Raw genomic sequence first — 20,810 nt, 5'->3', positions numbered from 1 at the left:
AAAATTGACTTATATTTCATCACAGTGTTTAAATTAACTAAATTCACGGGGATATTAAAGTCACCAACAATAAGACTCGAATGGTTAACAGGAACAGATGCTAATAAGGATTCAATTTCATCACAAAACAGGTTAAACGAGAACGCTGGTGGTCTATAAATACCATGAACACTGAAAATTTGACCACTCAGACATATTTCAACACTTATTCTGTGAAAACCCTCAACAACTTTGTTTTCAATTTCTTTAAATTTCAAATTCGTTTTAATATACATCACTAAGCCTCCATATGGTTGATCACGACATGAAAATATTGAGGTGTATCCTGGAATGTTATAAATATTACAATTATCTTTGACGAGCCAAGTTTCACAAATGACAATAACATCAATACAATTATTTAATTGATGAATAGTTTGTAGCACAGAATCAAATTTACATAAACTATTCATACTGCAAATATTCCACTGCAAAATTCTTAAATTACCCAAATCATTAGCACAAGTACTTAAATTAAATTCATCTATATTTTCATAGTATTTATTAATAAAACTATCCATTAAATTATCTTTATACTAAGGTTAAACACTTACAATTTTATTTTTGAATTTTATTTACTTGATCCTGAATCAGCATTGTTCCTTTTACGTTTTGGTGACGGAGTTTCTTTTGGAAGTGTGGAACTGCTCTTTCCCTGTTGAATAACGTGTTTGCTCATGAAACGACTCAAATCTAGTTTTGTTTTTATAATCTCAGGTTTAGAAATGTCTGTTTGTTTAATAAGAATGGCACCACCCCTACCAGGCCAAATATATTTAACTCCCAGTAAATCTTGGTACTCGCGTAGTTCATTTAAGATTTCCATAGATAAAGGCGTAAGCTCATCTCTAACTGTGACGTTTAAAGGTTTTCCGTTTACTAAAAATGATGGATCCACTAAGGTAGAAGCAAGTTTTCCAAAACTTCGTTTCTTGCTAAAAATTTCTTCCTTAATAAGTGTATCTTTTAGAAATACTTTGATTGGTGGGAAATAATCGTTTGATTTATTAGAAGAAAACAATCTGACAGCTTTTTCAATGTGCTCAATTTTTAATTCATAGCCGAAAGACCCACAAATTTTACGGACCAAATCTAGGGTGTTCTCACCACTTTTAAAAGGCACCCCAAAAATCATCATGTTTTTCGAAATAGCTTCTTTGTTAAAACGGTCCAGGTTAATTTCTAACTTTTGAACTTGATCCGTAAGTTTAGAATGTTTAGATTTGAGACCAGATACTTCTGTTTCTAGAGCATCATTACGGGATTTTAAATCTTCGAAGCCTGTCTGAATTTCGTCAAATTTCGAAGATAAAAACTCCTGTGACGCCTCTATTGCAGACGCCTCTTCCGTTGAACAACTTTGTCCAGGACTGCAACTTCGTATCATTTAGACAAAAATTTTATTAGCTGTTGAATAGGGGTACCTAAAGTCAAAATTGGCTAATGTTTGTTACTTCTAAATTCTGTAAAAATCATAGATGAGTTTTAAACCATAAAACGAAGCTTCTAAGACCCCAGAATGTAAAGATGACCCCAAATCGACCCAGTCTAATAAGCCATGTGACATGAAGCTTGAAAAAAGGGATATTAATATATCACGTCTCATGTCTGACGCCTCATTTCTTACGACTAACTTCTTACATCTCATGTAAAACGTCTTGCGTCTCGCACCTCATAGTTTTATTTTCCACTATTCATGTCTGACGTCTCACTTCTCTCGTCTCATGGGTCATGTCTCATGTATTAGGCCTCGTTCAGGTCCCAAATATCAAGACTCATGTCGCAGGTTTCATGTTTCATGTGTCATGTCCCATGTCCAAATCTCAGATCCCAGGTCCCAGGTTACCTGTTTGATTGTCCCAAGTTTCAGAGCTTCGGAATCGGCCAGATTTTCAGGAATAATCTCGGTTTTGTATGATATGTAATTGTAAAAGAGCTGAATATTTTTAATTCAAATATTAATAATGTATGTGCGGCTTCTCTCAACAACACTTTGCAGGGTGACCAGAGAGAAGGAAATACAGGGAAACTTAAGAACCTTATTGCTTCACCGGGAAATCATCTAATCATGAAATAATTTGAAACACAGAATTAAAATATATATATATGAGAAATCATCGAAAAATCTTTCTCGTGAAAACTTTTAGTTACTTATTCTTCTTAAAAGAATTGGGAATGTGGTAACAGAACTCTTTGTAGGGTACCCAAAACTAATGAAATGTCTTCCTTAATTCTTTTCAGAATTCCTTAATTTTAAACTCAAACAGTGATTTAAAGACCTATCAGTTGCTTCTCAAAACATCAGCATTGTATTAATTTTAACTTTCGTTGAAACCTCTATGTTGTAGTGAGCCAGCCAGAAAGAATTTGAAGCGATAATTTTTATTCAGTTAGTGGAACGTATAAAGATCTGTCATCACATAAATATTTTTACTCTCAAGTTCATTACTATTTTATTAATACTTTAAATATCATTTGGTTATAATGAAATAACGCCTAACTTTCTACTACTTTATGCTTCTACAGTACACGAACACGAACTTCTAGTTTTAAATTTTATACATACAACAGCTACGATCATTCTAAATAGTTCAATATCAGAATAGCAGGTAGATTTCCATCAAGTTTGTTTCCCCTACCAATCTAACTCTGCACCTTATTTAGTCTAGATTGCATCTACAGAAATCCATGCCCGGCAGCTTCGGCTGGAATGTATCCTTCATTGCCCTCCCGGGTTCTCACAAAGAACCACTGTTTATAGTTTTTCAGACCCTTTTCCTGGTACTCTTTGCAGGCGAGCAACGTGACCACATCTCCCTTTTGAACATTTATCGTTTCGGAGCAGTAGTTTTCCGTGACCGCCAGCAGTGTCTGCCTGACAGCCGTCGTCCGTAGATTTCCACCATTACTAGAAGCTACCTTTGTACCATTGGCACTGGTATTACTACCATTGCTACCGTTGTTATAGATAACGTTGTTGCCAGTCTTTTGATAGATTCCTCCGTTGATGAGGCTACTGCCAGATCCGCCACTTCCGCCGCTTCCGGTTTTGATCAGAATCTTGTGGTGGTGGTGATGCGCGTGATGGCTCAGCGGTTTGTGCAGCTGAATGTAGTCACCATGAGCTGGCAGTTTGTCCAACTGATCGCTACCCAGCAGAATCGACTTCTCCACCTTCCCGGGAACGTTGTTTCCGTTCAGCACCTTGGTCGTTAGTTTGAGTTGAGCAAATTGTGTCTGCGAATCGACCGCTTTCGGTTGATTCGCCACCCTCAGGTACAGCGAATCCAGGTTCTTCTCGCTGTTGCACGCAATCGAGGTGGTACTGCGGCTGTTGGTGTTGCACCGTTTGAGGCGTGGCGTACGGCGACCTTCCGAACGGGTTCCGCCACCGCCGTGTAGCTGTTGGATCTCCTTCTCGCTGTCGGTCAGGTTGCCGCTCGGTCGCGGGAAGATATCTTTGCTGGACTCCCAACACGGAGTCGGTTTCGAGGTGGAACTTGATCTGCAAAGGGGAAGGAGAATGATCTCGGTTAGGTGAAGTTTCTGGATAATTTTTAATGAATAATTCAGCTAGAAGGTAAAAGGAATGGAAGAATAGAGAAACAGGGTTTTATAGAAATTTAGATTTTTTCTTGTCAAGTACATGTATTGAAAATGACTCTCCACCAGTGAATCAAAAATCGCCTACTATCGAATGATAATGATATTGTCGCAACTTGAACTTTTCATGACAAAAAAAAAATTAAATCTTCGTCGTTGTCGTACGCTCGCAACGATAAAGCCAAATTTCTTTGCTGTTCGATCCCGACAGTGGGTGGTGGCCATGGCCAATCTGGCCGGTTCTGGAGCGAAAAATGTCAAAGTTATCGGATCGAGACTTGAGGCATATCAATAGAAAGCTCTTTGCCTCAACATGAAAGGAATCGATAGGAGAAGCGATTTGGGGACACTGGGTCGTGGTCATGGTCAATCTGGCCGATTTCCTTCATTAAGAAAACAAGAGCTTTCTATTGATATGTCGCAAGTCTATATCCGGTAATTTTGACATATTTCGTTCCGGAACCGGCCATATTGGCCATGGCCACGACCCAGTATCCCCGAATCGATTCTCCTATCGATTTCCTTCATTAAAAAAACAAGAGCTTTCTATCAATATGTCGCAAGTCTCAATTCGGTAATTTTGACATTTTTCGTTCCGGAACCGGCCAGATTGGTAACGGCCTCTACCCAGTGTTCCTGTACCACTTCTCACATGGTTTCCCTTAAAGTTAGGCCAAGCGCTCTTCTCAAATAGGTTATGATCTGGTTATCCCAAGTTTTAAATTTCAGGACAATTTCACATTAGAATTTGTCATTATCTTCTCAACGACGCGACAATCCTTGATTACCTTTCTCATTTTGTCATGCTACTCATACGGAAGAGACAAAAGGTTGTCGCAAAGAGAGAGAATGAAGACAAAACCACACGTCGACTTTGTCGCTTGTTTTGAGACAATATCAGGGACAATTTGATTCACTGCTCTCCACACAAACAAGGGATTTCCAAGGTCATTCACATACCGTTTGGGCAGAAAAACGCACCAGCCTATTTCCAGTGCGAAGTGGTGCCTGCCTGATTCAGCTAATAGGCGATGGAAGCGCTGCCGAATTTGGGTGATGGTTTTGCATTGGTGCAAGTGGGATGCAGCTAAATTTTCACCCAACTTTTGACAGTTCTTACGGGTTTTTCTCAAGGAGAGAAAGAATAACTTTTCGATTCCACCGCCCATTGAATTGAATCCGTGCAACTTTTAGAAAACAATCATCTCATAACAATAAATTTCAGAAGATAAGTAAAAACATCAGATGAAAAGATGAAAATATGAGATAAAGAGATGAAGAGATGAAAATATGAGATGAAGAGATAAAAACATGAGATGAAGAGATGAAAACATAAGATAAAGAGATGAAGAGATAAAAGCATAAGATAAAGAGATGAAGAGATGAAAACATAAGATAAAGAGATAAAGAGATGAAAATATTAGATAAAGTGATGAAAAGAAATATGGGTAGCAGATATGAAAATATGAGATAAAGATATGAAAATATGAGATGAAGATTTGAAAACATGAGATGAAATGAAGAAGAGATGAAGAGAAGAAAAAAAGAAGAAGAATTTTTTGTCATTTTTCTCATTTTTGTAAATTTTGTCATTTTGGTCATTTTCGGCTTTTTTGTCATTTTTGTCATCTAAGTAAATTTTGTCATTTTTGTAATTTTTTTTCCTTAATGGCACTTATGTCATTTTTATCAATTTTGGTATTTTTGTCAACTTAATTATTTTTTTCATTTTTGTCATTTTTGTCATTTTGACCATTTTTGTAAAATTGGTCAATTTTGTCATTTTTGTCATTTTTGTCATTTTCGCCATTTTGCCAATTTTTGTTTTTTTTTTCTCGTTTTTATCATTTTTGTCATTTTTGTCCATTTGGTCATTTTTGTAAATTTTATGATTTTTGTCTTTTTGCCATTTTCGTAATTTTTATCAATTTTATCAGTTTTGTCATTTTTGTCATATTTGTCTTTTTTGTCATTTTTGTCATTTTTGTTAATTTTTGTCATTTTTGTTAATTTTGTCATTTATGTCATTTTCGTCATTTCTGCCATTTTTGTCATTTCTGCCATTTTTTCATTAATGTAATTTTTGTCATTTTTATCAATTTTGTTATTTTTGTCATCTTTGTCCTTTTTGTCATTTTGTCAATTTTGTAATTTTAGTCATTTTTATTATTTTTATCATTTTTGCCATTTTTGTCATTTCTGCCATTTTTTTCATTTTGTCATTTATGCATTTTTGTCATTTCCGGCATTTTTTTTAATTTTTGTCATTTATGTCATTTTTGTAATATTTTTCATTTTTGTTAATTTTTTCATTCCAATTATTTTTGTCATTTTTGTTATTTTTGTCATTTTTAGTTATTTATGTCATTTTTTTTGTCATCTTTGTTATTTTTGTCGTTTATTTCATTTTTGAAATTTTGGCCATTTTTCGTCATTTTTGTCAAATTTGTCATTTTTGTTATTTTTGTGATCTTCGTCATTTTGTCATTTTTGTCATTTTTGTCATTTTCGTCATTTTTTGTCATTTATGTAATCTTTGTTATTTTTGTCATTTTGGCCATTTTTGTAAAATTTGTCAATTTTGTAATTTTTGTCATTTTTGTCATTTTGTCAATTTTGTAATTTTTGTCATTTTTGTCATTTTGTCATTTTTGTCATTTATGCATTTTTTGTCATTTTTGGCATTTTTTTTAATTTTAGTCATTTATGTCATTTTTGTAATTTTTTTCATTTTTGTTATTTTTTTCATTCCGATTATTTTTGTCATTTTTTTTATTTTTGTCATTATTGTCATTTTTGTCATTTTTGTTTCTTTGTCATCTTCGTTATTTTTGTCATTTATTTCATTTTTGAAATTTTGGCATTTTTTTGTCATTTTTGTTAAATTTGTCAGTTTTGTCATTTTTGTGATTTTTGTGATCTTCGTCATTTTGTCATTTTTGTCATTTTATCATTTTCGTCATTTTTTGTCATTTATGTAATCTATGTATTTTTTTCATTTTTGTCATTTTTGTTAGTTTTGTCATTTTTGTTATTTTTATCATTTATTTCACTTTTGTCTTCCTAGCATTTTTGTCATTTTGAATCAGTTTTGTCATTTTTATTATTTTTGTAAATTTTGTCATTTTTGTAATTTTTTTGATCATTTTTATCATTTTTTAATTTTTGTCAGTTTAGTTTTTTTGTTATTATTGTGATTTATGTAATTTTTGTTAATTTTCTAATTTTTGTTGATTTTGTCATTTTTGTTATTTTTCTCAATTTTGTCATTTTTTTCTTTTTTGTAAATTTTGTCATTTTCGTCATTTTTGTCATTTTTGTTAACTACATTTTGAATAGAATTTTTGTAATTTTTGTCAATTATGTGTTTTTTTGTAATTTTCATCATTTTTGTATTTTTTATCATTTTGTCATTTTTGTTATTTTTGTCGTTTTTGTCATGCTTATAATTTTTTTTTGCTTTTATGTCATTTTTGTCATTTTTTATCATTATCATTTTTGTAATTTTCGTCATTTTTATCATTTTTGTAGTTTTTGACATTTTTGTTGATTCCTAGTATTTTTCTCATATTGTCATTTTTGTCATATTTGTCAATCATGTCATTTTTGTCATTTTTTTCATTTTTTTTTCATTTTTGTAAATTTTGTCATTTTTGTAAATTTTGTCATTTTTGTCATTTCTATCATTTTTATCATTTTTGTAAGTTACATTTTAAATTAAATTTTTGTCACTTTAGTGTTTTTGTCATTTAAATGATTTTTATAATTTTTGTCTTTTTTTTTTTCATTTATGCCATTTTTCTCACTTTTGTCATTTTGTCATTTTTGTCATTTATGTCATTTTTGCCATTTTTCTTGTTTTCCTTATTTTTGTCATTTTGTCATTTATGTCATTTTCGGCATTTTTATAATTTTTGTCATTTTGTTATTTTTGTGATTTTGGTAAATTACTTATAAATTCAATTTTTTTCACATCTGTCATTTTTTAATTTTTTTCATGTTTGTCATTTTCTTCTTTTTTTTTGTGATTTTTGTCATATATGTCTCATTTTTGTCATTTATGTTATTTTTGCCAGTTTTTCATTTCTCTCATTTTTGTCATATTTATAATTTTTGACATTTTTGTCATTTTTGTCATTTTTGTAAATTTATATCATTTTTGTAATTTTTATCATTTTTATCATTTTTTTCATTATTGTTAATTTTTTCATTTTTATCATTTTTGTCATTCTTGTCATTTTTGCATGGTTCTAATTTTTGTCATATTTGTCATTTTTTTCATTTTTGTTAATTTTGTCAATTTTCCCATTTTTGTCATTTTTTTTTTCATTTTTCTAAATTTTAATTTTTTTTCGTTTTTGTCATTTTTGTCGTTTTGTCATTTTTGTAAATTACATTTAAATTAAATTTTTGTCATTTTTGTCAATTATGTCATTTTTTGTAACGTTTATCATTTTTGTATTTTTCGTCATTTTGTAATTTTTGTTACTTTTGTCATTTTTGTTATTTTTTTCATTTTTGTCATTCTAATGATATTTATGCATTGATGTAATTTTTGTCATTTTTCATCATTTTCATTTTTGTAATTTTCGTCATTTTTTTCATTTTTATTATTTTTGTCATTTTTGCTAATTTTGTCATTTCTGGTATTTTTATCATTTTTGTCATTTTCGTCATATTTGTCAATCATGTCATTTTTGTCATTTTTTTTTTCATTTTTGTCATTAATGTCATTTTTGTCGTTTTTGCCAATTTTGTCATTTCTATCACTCTATCATTTTTGTAAATTGCATTTTAATTTTTTTTTACTTTTGCATTTTTTACATATTTTGTCATTTTTGTAATTTTTATCGTTTTTATAATTTTTGTCATTTATGTCAATTTTCTCATTTTTGTCTCTTTTGTCATTTTAGTATTTTTTTTCATTTTAGACATTTTGTAAATTGTATTTTAAATTAAATTTTTGTCATTTTATTATTTTTGTCATTTCTGTCATTTTGATCATTTTCGTTTTTTTTTTTCGTTTTTGTCATTTATGTCATTGTTTGCATTTTTGTCATTTTGTCATTTCTGTAAATTTTTTTATTTTAGTCATTTTGTCATTTTTGTGATATTTGTCACTTTTGTAAATTACATTTCAAATCTAATTTTTGTCATTTTTGTCATTTTTGTCATTATAATCATTTTTTGTCATTTTTTCATTTTGTCATTTTTGTCATTATCCTTATATGTCATGTTTGTAATTTTTGTCATTTTCGTCATTTCTCCCATTTTTGTATATTTTGTTTATTTTTTCACTAAGAGATGAAGAGAAGAAGAGACTAAGGGAAGAAGAGTAGAAAAGAAGAGGAGTAGAAGAGAAGATGGGAAGAAGAGAAGAATATAACAAAAAAAGAAGAGAAGAAGAGATGAAGAGATGAAGAGAAGAATAGAAGAATAGAAGAAGAGTTGGATAAAAAACTTCTCAGAAGTAGAAGAAGTTATTAATAAAACTGACAAAAATGATAATAATGAATAAGACGAAAAATATGGCAAAACATGTACATAATTCACAATGATGACAGAATGAAAGAAATAAAAGAAATGACAAAAAATAACAAAAATGTCAGAAACTACAAAAATATCAGAATTTATGAAAAGTACATAAAAAGAAAAAAATAAAAAAGGATAAAAATGACCTAAAAAATCACATACAATGACAAAGCTGTCAAAATATACAAATATTAGGGTTAAGAAAGACAGAATTGACAAGAATAATAACAATAACAAAATATACCAAATTGGCAAAAATGACAAGAATGACAACAAACACAAAAATAATCAAAACGACCAAAATTACCAATTGCCAAAATTACAGAAATGGCAAAAATAACGAAAATTACAGAAATCAAAATTAAGGTAAAAAGAAATACCAATGCAGAAATACCAAGTTGACAGAAATTATAAAAATTAAAAAAATGACAAAAACGATAAAAAAATGGAAGATTAGAGAAAAATAGAGGAAATAGAGAAAAGGAAAGCAAAAGCTTCGATTTGACACACCTTATCATGCATTCCTCTCACTCAACTAATAAACGCAAATAAACAAGCACCCGAAACTTACCTTTGGTTTGGCGGCAAAATGCCCAACGGTAGGCAGGTCTCGTACGCCACGTAACCCTCCTCGGCGTGCGGCGTCTGGACGTAGAGCCAGTTTTGGTTCTTGAAGACGGCATTGACGACCATCCCGAGGGGGAGCGGAATCTCGATCTGGTAGCAGCCGGGCCGCGTTTGGTACAGGGTGGTCGCCGCCGATAGCACCACCGGAATGTTCCCCGGAGAGGAAAGGGAGCACTTGCTGAGGAAGTCGTCCACATTCTGGATCTCGTAGCCGAAGCGAAGGTGCTGGTGCTGCTGCTGCTGTTGGGATCGGAAGCGTTCCCGTCGACGCCGGTGCCGATGCTTCTTGGAGGAGGACGGTTCCGAGACCGTGGTGTAGAGCGATGGTTCCGAGTAGGTGTTTTTGAGATTGAGTGGTCCCGATTTTTCCTGCTGCTTCGAGAGCTGATCCACCTGATTCAGGTTGATGATAATACTGTTATTGTTGTTGTTATTATTGCTACTGGTTAGTAAATTATCGATGGTTTCGCTCTGGACCAGGTTCGGGTAAACCAGGATTCGGTCCTTCTTTTTCAGCCGTTCACTGTTTTTCTTGTAGCTGCGATTGCTTTTCCGATAAATCCCATTGTGGTGGCCATGGTCTGTTGTCTGCTGCTGGGGTTGAGCAGGTGCATTACCAGAAGACTGATTGCCATTGGCTTTTAGCTTCTCATTGTGATACTCTGTCAGATTGTTATCGCTGACGTATTTTTCGCTGAATAATCGTTCCCTGCTACGGGTTCGGGATTTTTTCCGGGCAGGAGGAGGAACCTGTCCCGGTACTGAACCGTTTTGATGGGGCACCGGTGGTCCGCCGGTTCCGTTGCCGTGGAGTATTGCTTTCACAGGTGATGATCGACGCGATTGATGGTTATGAGACGGATGATGCTGAGGCTGCTGCTGATGATAATGATTACCATTTGCCAACTGATGATGGCCGCCGAGTGTTGCCGTTTTATTCTGGGATGAAAGCTGCTGTTGTTGAGCTTGTTCACGTAGGACCCATGTGAGCGATATTTTCGGCCTCCGGATGCTTAGGTTCTGACCCATATCACAGGTTCCTGTCGTCGGTTCTTCGGTAGGTCGGGTGGAATTAGCATTTGCTACTTGGATAGTGGATAGGCTTTGGTTTAGTTCCTCGATTTCTATGTAGAGCTGTTCCTGGTCTACTGCTGCCAATGCTGGCGGCGCTTCTGGAACGTCCGCAGGTGGTTGGCCGCTGCTGCTAGGTGGGGTAGGAGGCGCTTCGGGGGAGTTTCGACCGGATTGTGAGTCAGCGGTAATCTTGCAATTACGTACCAAATCCGGGCAAAATGCATCTTGACCTGGAAGAAGAAATATCAGAAAGGTTAAGTATTTGGATACGAGAAATGTTTCTGTAATAAATTGAAGCCCACCTTTTTTTCAATGGAAAGATATAAAGTGTGGAAAGGGGCGCTTCCATTCAAATTGTTTGCATAACTCGAGTATTAATCGAGCAAATGATACAAAATTTGGCATCAAAAGAGTATTTGAGTACGAAACATATTTCTATGCATATAAAGTTCTCACCCCTCCATTCAATGGGGAGAACGGAAAGGGAGATGGTAGTCCCTTTCAAGTATGTGAAACCATTCCTTTCTTGCAGTAAATAGAAGTATAGAATTAGGAATATAGGAAGGGAAGAGGAAAGCTTGCATTCAATTTCTTTTACAAAATCCGAGAAATGGACAAACTTAACACGGAAAATCATTTTGGTATGATTCTATGATTATTTGACACATCATCCTCCTTCCAGTGATTAGGTACACATGAAGAGGGAAGTGGGCCCAATACAATTTTGTTAGCATAAGTTCTCAATTTATGCTAACGAAGCCAACAAATGGAAACAAATATGGCATGGAAAGGTATTTGGTGGTTACGAGATATGTTTCTACGGTCGTTATAGACCTTACGCTTTACAGTGCTCTACACGGGAAAAAAGGAGGCATGATGTGTTTCGTAGAAGGACTTAAAGAAAAAAAAAACAGTAACGCTTATTTTTGCACGGGTAGAAAGAAGAGTTTTCCCCGGTTAATTTTCACCAAAAATTTCAATATTTTGTCGGTGACCCCTCATTTTTTTTTGGAAATTTTCCTAGTTGAATTCTTCAAAAAATATATTTATTTATTTCAATATTTTTAAATTGATCTGATAACTCAAAAATGTCATCAAAAGCTTTGGAGTGTTCTCCAAAAATACGGTCAAAGTCAAAACCGATCCAGCTCAGCAACAGTGTTCGTTCCGACCTGGTAGAAATCGATCTAAGTCAATTGGAAAGAGACAGGTGATCAACTGTCAATTCATTTATACTTGTTTCGACCTATTTCGACCAGACTTTGTTAAACAGACTTAAAGATAATTTCTGTAAACACTGATTGATTGTCTTATTCAGAATTGCTCTGTGCTTGTTAGCTGATGGTCTTCATTTATTTTATTTTGCTAAAGGAGCACAACTTGTTATGTAAAATATACTTCACTGAGTAATATTCGTCGGAATTAATAAACCTTGCATTTTTAAAATCGATGAAGTATAATTGAGTTCTTGGGGGTCTTATATTCGGTTTTCGACGGTTATTTCATGAAAATTCGTTACCGATCTTAAGAAGTCTCTCTCAGAATCTGTATAAGAGTAAAAGATACAGAACAGCTAAAATCATGTTTTTGCCTTTCTTACAGAAAGATTTAGTTATCGGTCGATTTGGGAGATCCTTAATTATGGTTCTTAGATATACCTATCGAATCGGTACCTATCGAATCAGCTCGACGAGTTCAGACGATGTCAGTGTATTAGTGTGATTTTTTGTAAACTTTGTTCCACACGTTTTTGCGATACTGGGCAGTACAATAAAAATGATTTTTATCTCAAAAAAATTGATTTTTTCCTCTTCCATGTATAAAAAGAAGAAAAAAAAACAAAATAGTTTGAAAAAAAAATTTCATGGTAAATATCAAAAAATGATCACTTGAAAAAACGTGTCCATTTGGCTTTCCATCAACACCCAGCAATCACTCATCAAGATGAGCGTTAATATGACAGTAAGCACGAACGACAGGAGAGAATTTCGTTCGTAAAAGCAAGTTCTTTTAACCAAACATATGCTTACGCTAAAGCTTTACGCTCTCGGGTTAGTTTTTTCGTTCCCTTTTCTCTTGCTCTCTTCAGATCATACGTTGCGCGATGAAAGCTTTTCGTTCACATTGTAAATCTGTACAATTGTTCGGTTGTTGTTGGTGTCTAGCAAATACAAAAACAGGATGGGAGTCACTTGCTGGCGCCAATGGAAGATAATAACCAAACAGCAGCGCCACCAAGTCCTCCACTAGACCACGTCCTCCACATTAGAGTTTATAGCATTTGGGAACATGTATATAATAAAAAGCTTAGAATTAGCTCCTCATGTTATTTTAAATAATTATTGAGCTATAGTTTCTTATTAGAAGGTGATTACAAGACAAGCCGACTTAAAAATAATAAATGTTTGTCAAAAAATTAATAATAATATGAACGCAGTTCTCAAAGAAGAGCAAACATTTCGGATGTCCATTTTCATAAACAGAATACGACACTTGAATTACACTATAAAAAAACTAAATAATTGTGAATCCTTTTCTACTACAATAAACAGCTCAAATACTCCGTTGATTTCAGACATCACCTTCAAATTGAAAACAGACAAAATTTAAAAAATGGTGATAATCGTCAAAACTAACAAAATTGACAAATTTGACAAAATTAATAAAAATTACAAAATTACAAAATTGACAAGATGGTTCAAATTGCCAAAATTGTCTAATTGGCAAATTATGTTATTTAGAAGAAAATTATGATTATTTCAAAATACTTTTATCCTTTAAAAATTTTGAATCTTAATTTCTTTAATTAATTTTGGATTTACTACGTTCGAATTTTTTTAATTATAATTCAGAATTATTGAATCTAGGGGAGATGGGGGCATAATGGCCACCTTAAGGAAAACGGTTATTTAATCATAGAAAATAGCTATAATATGGAGGTTACATTATTGTTTCGTGATCAGACACTTAAAAAGCCTATTCCCTAACGGGCTGAAACGTGAAAAACTAGATGAAAACGTTAAAAAATGCATTTTAAAAAATTTTGCCAAAAGCTGAAAACCAGCCACTGTGGAGGCATAATGAGAACCCCCCCTGAGGCAGTATGAGCAAAATGAGGGGAATCTAGCAGCGAATTCAATTCGATGAAGTCAGGTGAGTCGTAGATTCATCAAACAAAGCATTAACAAAATAATCTAGGTCTGTTTGTAGAATACAAACAATTCACGCACGCTCATACATTAAGTGCTTTGTTCGGAGGATGATGCTACTAGCCGTATAATGTAACAATAAAAAAATCGATCATGAATTGTGAATGGAAAAAGATCACCTCGAACAGAAATCTAACTCTAGTCTTTTGATTACCTCTCCGACACCTTACCAATAGGCTAAATTGTCGGATGAAAACTAGTCAAGGTGTGGCGCCATAAATCAATTTTAATTCGCTGCTAGATTCTACGGCAGAAAATGCTCATTATGCCTCGATAATATGGTGCTCTATATGCCCCTAGTAAACAAATTTAAGTAAAAACGTGTTTTAAAATTGATAAAAGTGAAAAATCAAAAATTTTATGATGGTAAAAATTGAGAAACAATGTGCACATCATGTTGCAGTGCGTACATTATAGATCAAGGTTATTTTAAGATCATAAGAGCTTATTTCGTGGTGCTCAAAAATTATAATATTTTCGTAACTTGAGAACCAAGCTAGTTTTTTTTAAATATCTCTGTAAAGATGATAAGGAGATTCCTTTTTTTGTGAAAAATTAATACTATAGGAAGTACGAAACAAATCCTCATGAAAATTTATTTAAGAAAATACGCACTTTCGTAGAAAAGCGTAGTTCTCATTATGCCTCGGGTGCTCGTTATGCCCTCATCTCCCCTATCATATGTTTATTGTTTCGGGTCATATGTATCGAAATATAATTTATAGGCTGTAAGAAAGGCTAAGATCCACTGTCAAGTGTATTAAAACGGATTTTGAACTTGATGTTTCCTCGAAGAGATTCCTTTTTCTCAACTCTAATCGTACATCTTTCGAAGATATTATGGCTATCATCTTACAAATGCTGAAATAACCAACCCACAGAAAGTGTACTATGTATGCCATGACCCGGATTTGATCTCATGCCTTCTGGCTTGGAAGACTTGAAGGCTATCCTCTACGCCACAGGCTGCGGCTTTGAAGCTGTTGAAGCTTACAAATTCAACAAATTTGATTTGCTCATCATGCCTCTGCAAAAATTGCGTGACATAAAATGAAGGAAAAAATCGTTACGTAACGGTGAGCATACCTTCGCTCCTCCCCTATGTCACGATTTGAACGCTTGAGCTTACTACACCCTACCCCCTCCCGCTAGGAGCGTTAGGGGAGATGGGGGCATAATGGCCACCTTAAGGAAAATGCTTTTTTAACCATAGAGAACATCTGTAATATGTGAATTACATCATTGTTTCGTGTTCAGACACTCAAATAGTCTATTGCCTAATTGGATGAAACTTGAAAAAGAAGATAAAAACGTTTAAAAATGCATTTTAAAATTTTTTGCCGAAAGCTGAAAACCAGTCACTGTAGAGGCATAATGAGAAACCCCCCGAGGCAGTATGAGCACCATTAATTAAGGCATAATGAGCATTTTCTGCCGGGGAATCTAGCAGCGAATTCGACTCGATGAAGTCAACTGAGTAATATAGCTACAGCTTAACTTGTATCGTCTGACGATTTGGCCTATTGGTTAGATGTCGGAAAGGTAATCAGTAGGCTCGAGTTCGATTCCTGGTGGAGGTGATTTTTTTTTTCATTTATCATGATCATGATTGCACTAAACGGTGTTTTGTTTGACGGATGATGCTTTGATGCCATTAGCCGTATAATGTAACAATAAAAAAAATCAATCATGAATGGTATGTGCAAAAAAAAATCCCCTCGAACAGGAATCGAACTCGAGTCTACTGATTACCTCTCCGACACCTAACCAATAGGCTAAATCGACAGACGAAACAAGCCAAGCTGTAGCTCTATTATTCAGTTGACTTCATCGAGTTGAATTCGCTGCTAGATTCCCCGGCAGAAAATGCTCAATATGCCTTCAATGAAAGTGCTCTGTTCGCCTCTAGTGAACAAATTAAAGTAAAAACGCGTTTTAAAATTGATTAAAGTGAAAAATCAAAAATTTTATGATGTTGAAAATTGACAAACAATGTGTAGATCATGTTGCAGTGCGTACATTTCAGATCAAGATGATTTAAAGGTCATAAAAGCTTATTTGGTGGTGCTCAAAAATTATAATATTTTCGTCACTTGAGAACCTAGCTGGTTATTATTTAATATTTCTGTAAATATGAAAAGGATATTTCTTTTTTGGTGAAAAATTAATACTATGAGTAGTACGAAACAAGTCCTTATGAAAATTTGTTTAAGAAAATACGTACTTATGTAGAAAAAAGGAGTGCTCATTATGCCCTGGGTGCTCGTTATGCCCTCATCTCCCCTACGTAATAAAGGGATGCCCCCTTTGGCAATTGATGGAACTTAACGGTAAAATACAAAAAATCAAAGAAAACTGCCAGTAGGAGTGATTTCAGTCGTGTCTTATCTGAACGGCTTAATTTATAGTTGGATGAGTATACAAAACTGCAAGGGAAAACAAATCACCAAAAAATGGAAGCCATGACTTTAATTTGATTCAAAAAACTACAAATTTAACTATTACGGACAATTGATGCGACTTAGTGTTTTTTTTTTATTCGATATAAACCGATTCGCATGCGGAGGATCAAAGTAGTCGGCGGGAACAAATGTCGTTAAATTTTCAAGCTCCTAAAATTTTTCGAATATTTTCTATATTTTTTCAAAAGTTTTCAAGAGTATTGAAAAACAATCAAATATATCAGCGCTTTCGAGTTCGTGGACATATCAACAAGAGAAAGGAAGATGAAGTATTGAAAAATCAAGTGATGTTCATCAAGTGAATGATCAACAATAGAGGATCCTTGATTCCACTGTGGAAAATATCCAAGCTGAGTATTCTTTCTTATTAAATGTATCAGTTTGAACTGTAAATTGAAAGAAACTGTCCATTTGTATCTTTAATCGAATATTCATCCTTATAAAATTGCATATTAAAAAAGGTTAACTTTTCATCGCATTTTTTCGGTATGTGGTTGCAATTTGGAGTACAAATTTATTTCCCCTTTTTTAGTTCTGCCTTTTTTAAAAACAATTTTGAGAAACAAAAAAGCTATCGTAGATGAATCCTTATTACAATCCTCATTTTAATTTTTAGTCTAGAAATTCATAAAATATAGTTCATAGTTCTCAAACGGTCATGTTATATTGATAAAAATCGTGGAAAACTTAAACTATTTTGTATTAATATACTAGTTAGGCCGGAACAAATTTCAAATCCTTCTTTTGTCATTCTGAGTTGTAACATCGAGGGGGGGGGGGGGGGGGGGAGACAATAGAAAATAATGCGAAAAACAAATAAATTGGAATAATTTGCACGGAAGCTTGTATGCAACAAAATTGCATATTATATGGTTGCACAAAACCAATGAATCAAGTAATTTTTTATCGAATAATTCAATCAAATCAAGAAAACAAAAGGTGAAATTACTCCCATCTTCTTAAATTTGGTTTTTGGTCCTGTAATCTTTCAGATATTGAATTTTTTTATCGAAATTTACATAAATTACTTCAAACTTTATTTATTTCTCCCTTCGATTTTTTTTAAATTTGAAGGGGGTGACAAAAGAAGAAATTGATATTTGTTCCAACCTTATCGTTGAAAGAGAATGATACTTTGAAGTTGCAAAATATTCCAAACGAGTGTTTTTAGCATTTACTTACTTCATATGATGTAAAGATAACACCAGGCAACAAATTTTACATTTTCCGACGGGCAAAGAACTTAAGAACTTAATAAAGACTAATTTGCAATCAGTTATTTTGAAGCAGCTCTTTCTAAATAACTTTGGAAAATGGATAAAAATTCATTTAATCAACTAGTGCACTTTTTTCGTAAAACTGTAGAAATTTTCAAAGATTCGGAAATTAAAGGTTTTAATACAATGATCAACTTTCCCCAAGATCGCGAGGAATTTTGATTTCTGAGACAAAAATTTCTGAAGTTTTCTTATTGTTTATTTTTTGCAATTTTGCAAAATACGGCAATTTAGATTAAATTTTAAAGAAATTTTGACCAAATTAAATCTTTGATATTTCTTAAACCATGAGTCCAATTGTTTTGTAGTCTTCAACAAACTTGTTAATGAATTAAAATTCTTAATAATAGATACTCGAAGACTTTCTGCAGCGGTGTCAGAAATAGTTGCAATGTTATCTTTATAACTTTCTGAAAATTCTAGAATTTATTATTTTTAAAGCTGTAGGTAAAGAAGAACAAATTTTAATGACTTTGAGTTTGACTACTCAATTTTATAAATTAATTCAAAAGCTGAATATATTTACTGGAATTGGTGGAAAAAAGTCGAAATTTTTTTTAAAAAGAATTGATTATTCAAAACAATACTTGGTGCTCTTTAAGCAATACAGCTCTGAAGATTTTTTAAATGTGAGGCAAAGGAGAGCAAAGAATCAAAGTGTTTTCAAAAAGGCAATAATCATAGAAAAACAATTTTGAAAAATTTGTGTCTAAATATTATAATATATTTCATTTTTATTTTACATTACATTCCGTCTTCAACCGTTTAAGCCCTTTTGCAAATTCTTCGCTTCAACAGGGATCACAGTTAGGAAAAAGAGCTGGTTTATCAAGGGAGAAATTTGAATGGTATTGATTTGCTTCAATATTTTACTCGATCCATTTTTATTGGGCTTTTATCAAATGCCTCATAGGTATAGGAGTTTCCTTAGGAAATGTCTAGGAGCATAGGAGGTGTAAGAAAATCACAAATTTCCTACACACACAAGCTTTCACAAACTAACACAAATCCTTCCTTGGATACTTGAATATGGATTCGCAGACGTATAGACGGTTTTCATAGTTGGTGATACTAGTTTGTCTTTGGTTCTGACTATTTCAAAAACAATTTTTTGGAGTATGCAAGAGTGAGAGGTTGCTAGTTGAACTTAAAGAGTATCTTACTAACAAACCTTCCCTTTTCCCCATAGACTACTAGGACGTGGCCGGCGCCGTTATTAATCATATAAAAAAGGGAGAGCATCAGTTTTGTACAATGAGAATGGCTGCTAATCCCAAGCACCATTCTTTTGGACTTTGTGCAAAATTGATGGTCTCGGTTAATAACGGAGTAGCAATCATTGGCGACGTGGAACTTGTTCTGCATAGCCACGCCAGCGATAATGGAATTCGAAATGTATAGTTTGAAATCAAATGAAGAAATACGTTTTTTTAGAATCTATTTTAATAAAAAAAAACCTGTAAATGAAACATTTCGAGCTATAAAGCCAAGTTGGATGAATATACAAAGCTTTACTTTTGACTGTGCAAAAAGCCAGTATTCTGTTTCTATTCCAGATACAACAAAAGCAATTTGAATCACTGGATAACTTTCGTGTTCTTCGAATGGTCATCGGTGTCACAGGAAGTGGCCTGAAATTTATCCCCAGACAGACAATCCTATCAAGCAACAATTCTGGATGTCTTTAGGCGGAAACTTTCGTGCCCTAATTAAGTGGATTATGGTTTCTAATGCTCCTCCAATCAACATAGAATTACCTGGCAAAATGTCGTTGGTGCCAACAAGAATTGCAAAATGACCTAAGTCCCACAACTTTACATGTAAACACTGAACTGACTCTGACACGAGCACATCTGAATGTTCTACTGCGATTTTAACTTTGGCTTTCAAATTTCCAAACGAATTTGAGCAGTTTTCACAAAACGAGATTTTAAAATGCGATTCAAAACTTCAACAACGATTTTCTCAAAACGAGTCAAGTGGTTCATACGACTTAACCAAAACAAACTCTAGAATACAAACTTCCAAATGTATCCCATCCTAAAAATGATGCCGAAGCCTTCATAGCTGAACAAATCAAATTCCGTGAACTAAAATCGTTAATAAAATTGACCAGTGGACTGACGAATCCCAAAGCTGTACGAAAAGCCTAAATTGAATAGTATCATCAATTTAGTCTCGCTACTTATGACTCAAGCATTGTTTTGAACCATTCGTTTTTTGAGTCGAAATTATGCCTGGTCTTTCGATTTTGATACTGGTGCTCGATGAATTGTTTTAAAAGCTAAAAAATACAAGTTCCACTTACTTAGAAAATACTCCTTGATACGCTGCCTTGGGCGTATATGTTGTTGCTGCTCAATGTTGTGCTGCTGCGGGTTTCCACCGTTCAACGACTGCACCGATTGATCATCGTTACCCCGCCGTCGATGAGCGGCCTGTTGATCGTTGTTGCCGCTGCTGCCAGAAGCAGAACCAATCTGACGTTGTTGCAGCAAAAAGGACGCCGGAGGCGTAGGCGGATGAACCGGCGGACTGATGAGGGCAACCAAAGGTGGCACCACAACCGGACGATGCGCAAAGTGTGCCCAATATGGCGGAGGAGGTTCCGGTCTTATCTGGGGGGCTACCGCCGATCGCGGTGGCAGCACCGGCAATGGAAGGTTCAAATGTCGCCGGGATGCGGTGCTGCTACTATTGCTACTTGAAGTCGCCGGCTGAGTCCGCGCGACATTGGATGAAGATGACTGTGTGGAGGTGGTTGAAGATGTCGCCACCACGGCTGGTCCCGGTGATAAAGATGACGATGCTGGAAATGAAAGAAAAAGATCGCCGGTTATTGGAAGTTTCATTGAAGGGTAAGAAATTTTGTGATTTATAGTTGTGGTTTTTATTTACGTTTTTTTTTCTGTTTCAGTAATTCAAACACAAAGGGCGGAAACTTCTCTGTAGTATAAAAACTAAAATTCATCCTTGGATGAAAGAAA

The 20,810-nt window shown here is 33.9% G+C and overlaps 1 protein-coding gene across 1 annotated transcript in view; it reads right to left on the bottom strand.

Annotated features, from left to right (window-relative positions):
• Nucleotides 1-2,479: 2,479 nt before the first annotated feature.
• LOC129751277 (uncharacterized) overlaps nt 2,480-20,810 on the bottom strand; it is a 163,013-nt gene continuing 144,682 nt past the window's right edge. Inside the window, exons 2-4 of the mRNA XM_055746677.1 lie at nt 20,132-20,632; nt 9,746-11,105; nt 2,480-3,544 (exon numbers count right to left, since the gene is read on the bottom strand). Of these exons, the coding sequence (XP_055602652.1) occupies nt 2,716-3,544; nt 9,746-11,105; nt 20,132-20,632 (2,690 nt within the window). The 3' untranslated portion in view covers nt 2,480-2,715. The remainder of the gene's footprint in view (nt 3,545-9,745; nt 11,106-20,131; nt 20,633-20,810) is intronic.

Source organism: Uranotaenia lowii, chromosome 3, assembly GCF_029784155.1.
Source record: "Uranotaenia lowii strain MFRU-FL chromosome 3, ASM2978415v1, whole genome shotgun sequence".
In the NCBI taxonomy this organism is placed as follows: Eukaryota; Metazoa; Arthropoda; class Insecta; order Diptera; family Culicidae; genus Uranotaenia; species Uranotaenia lowii.
The sequence above is the reverse complement of the archived record's forward strand: the minus strand, read 5'-3'. Positions and strand labels throughout refer to the sequence as shown.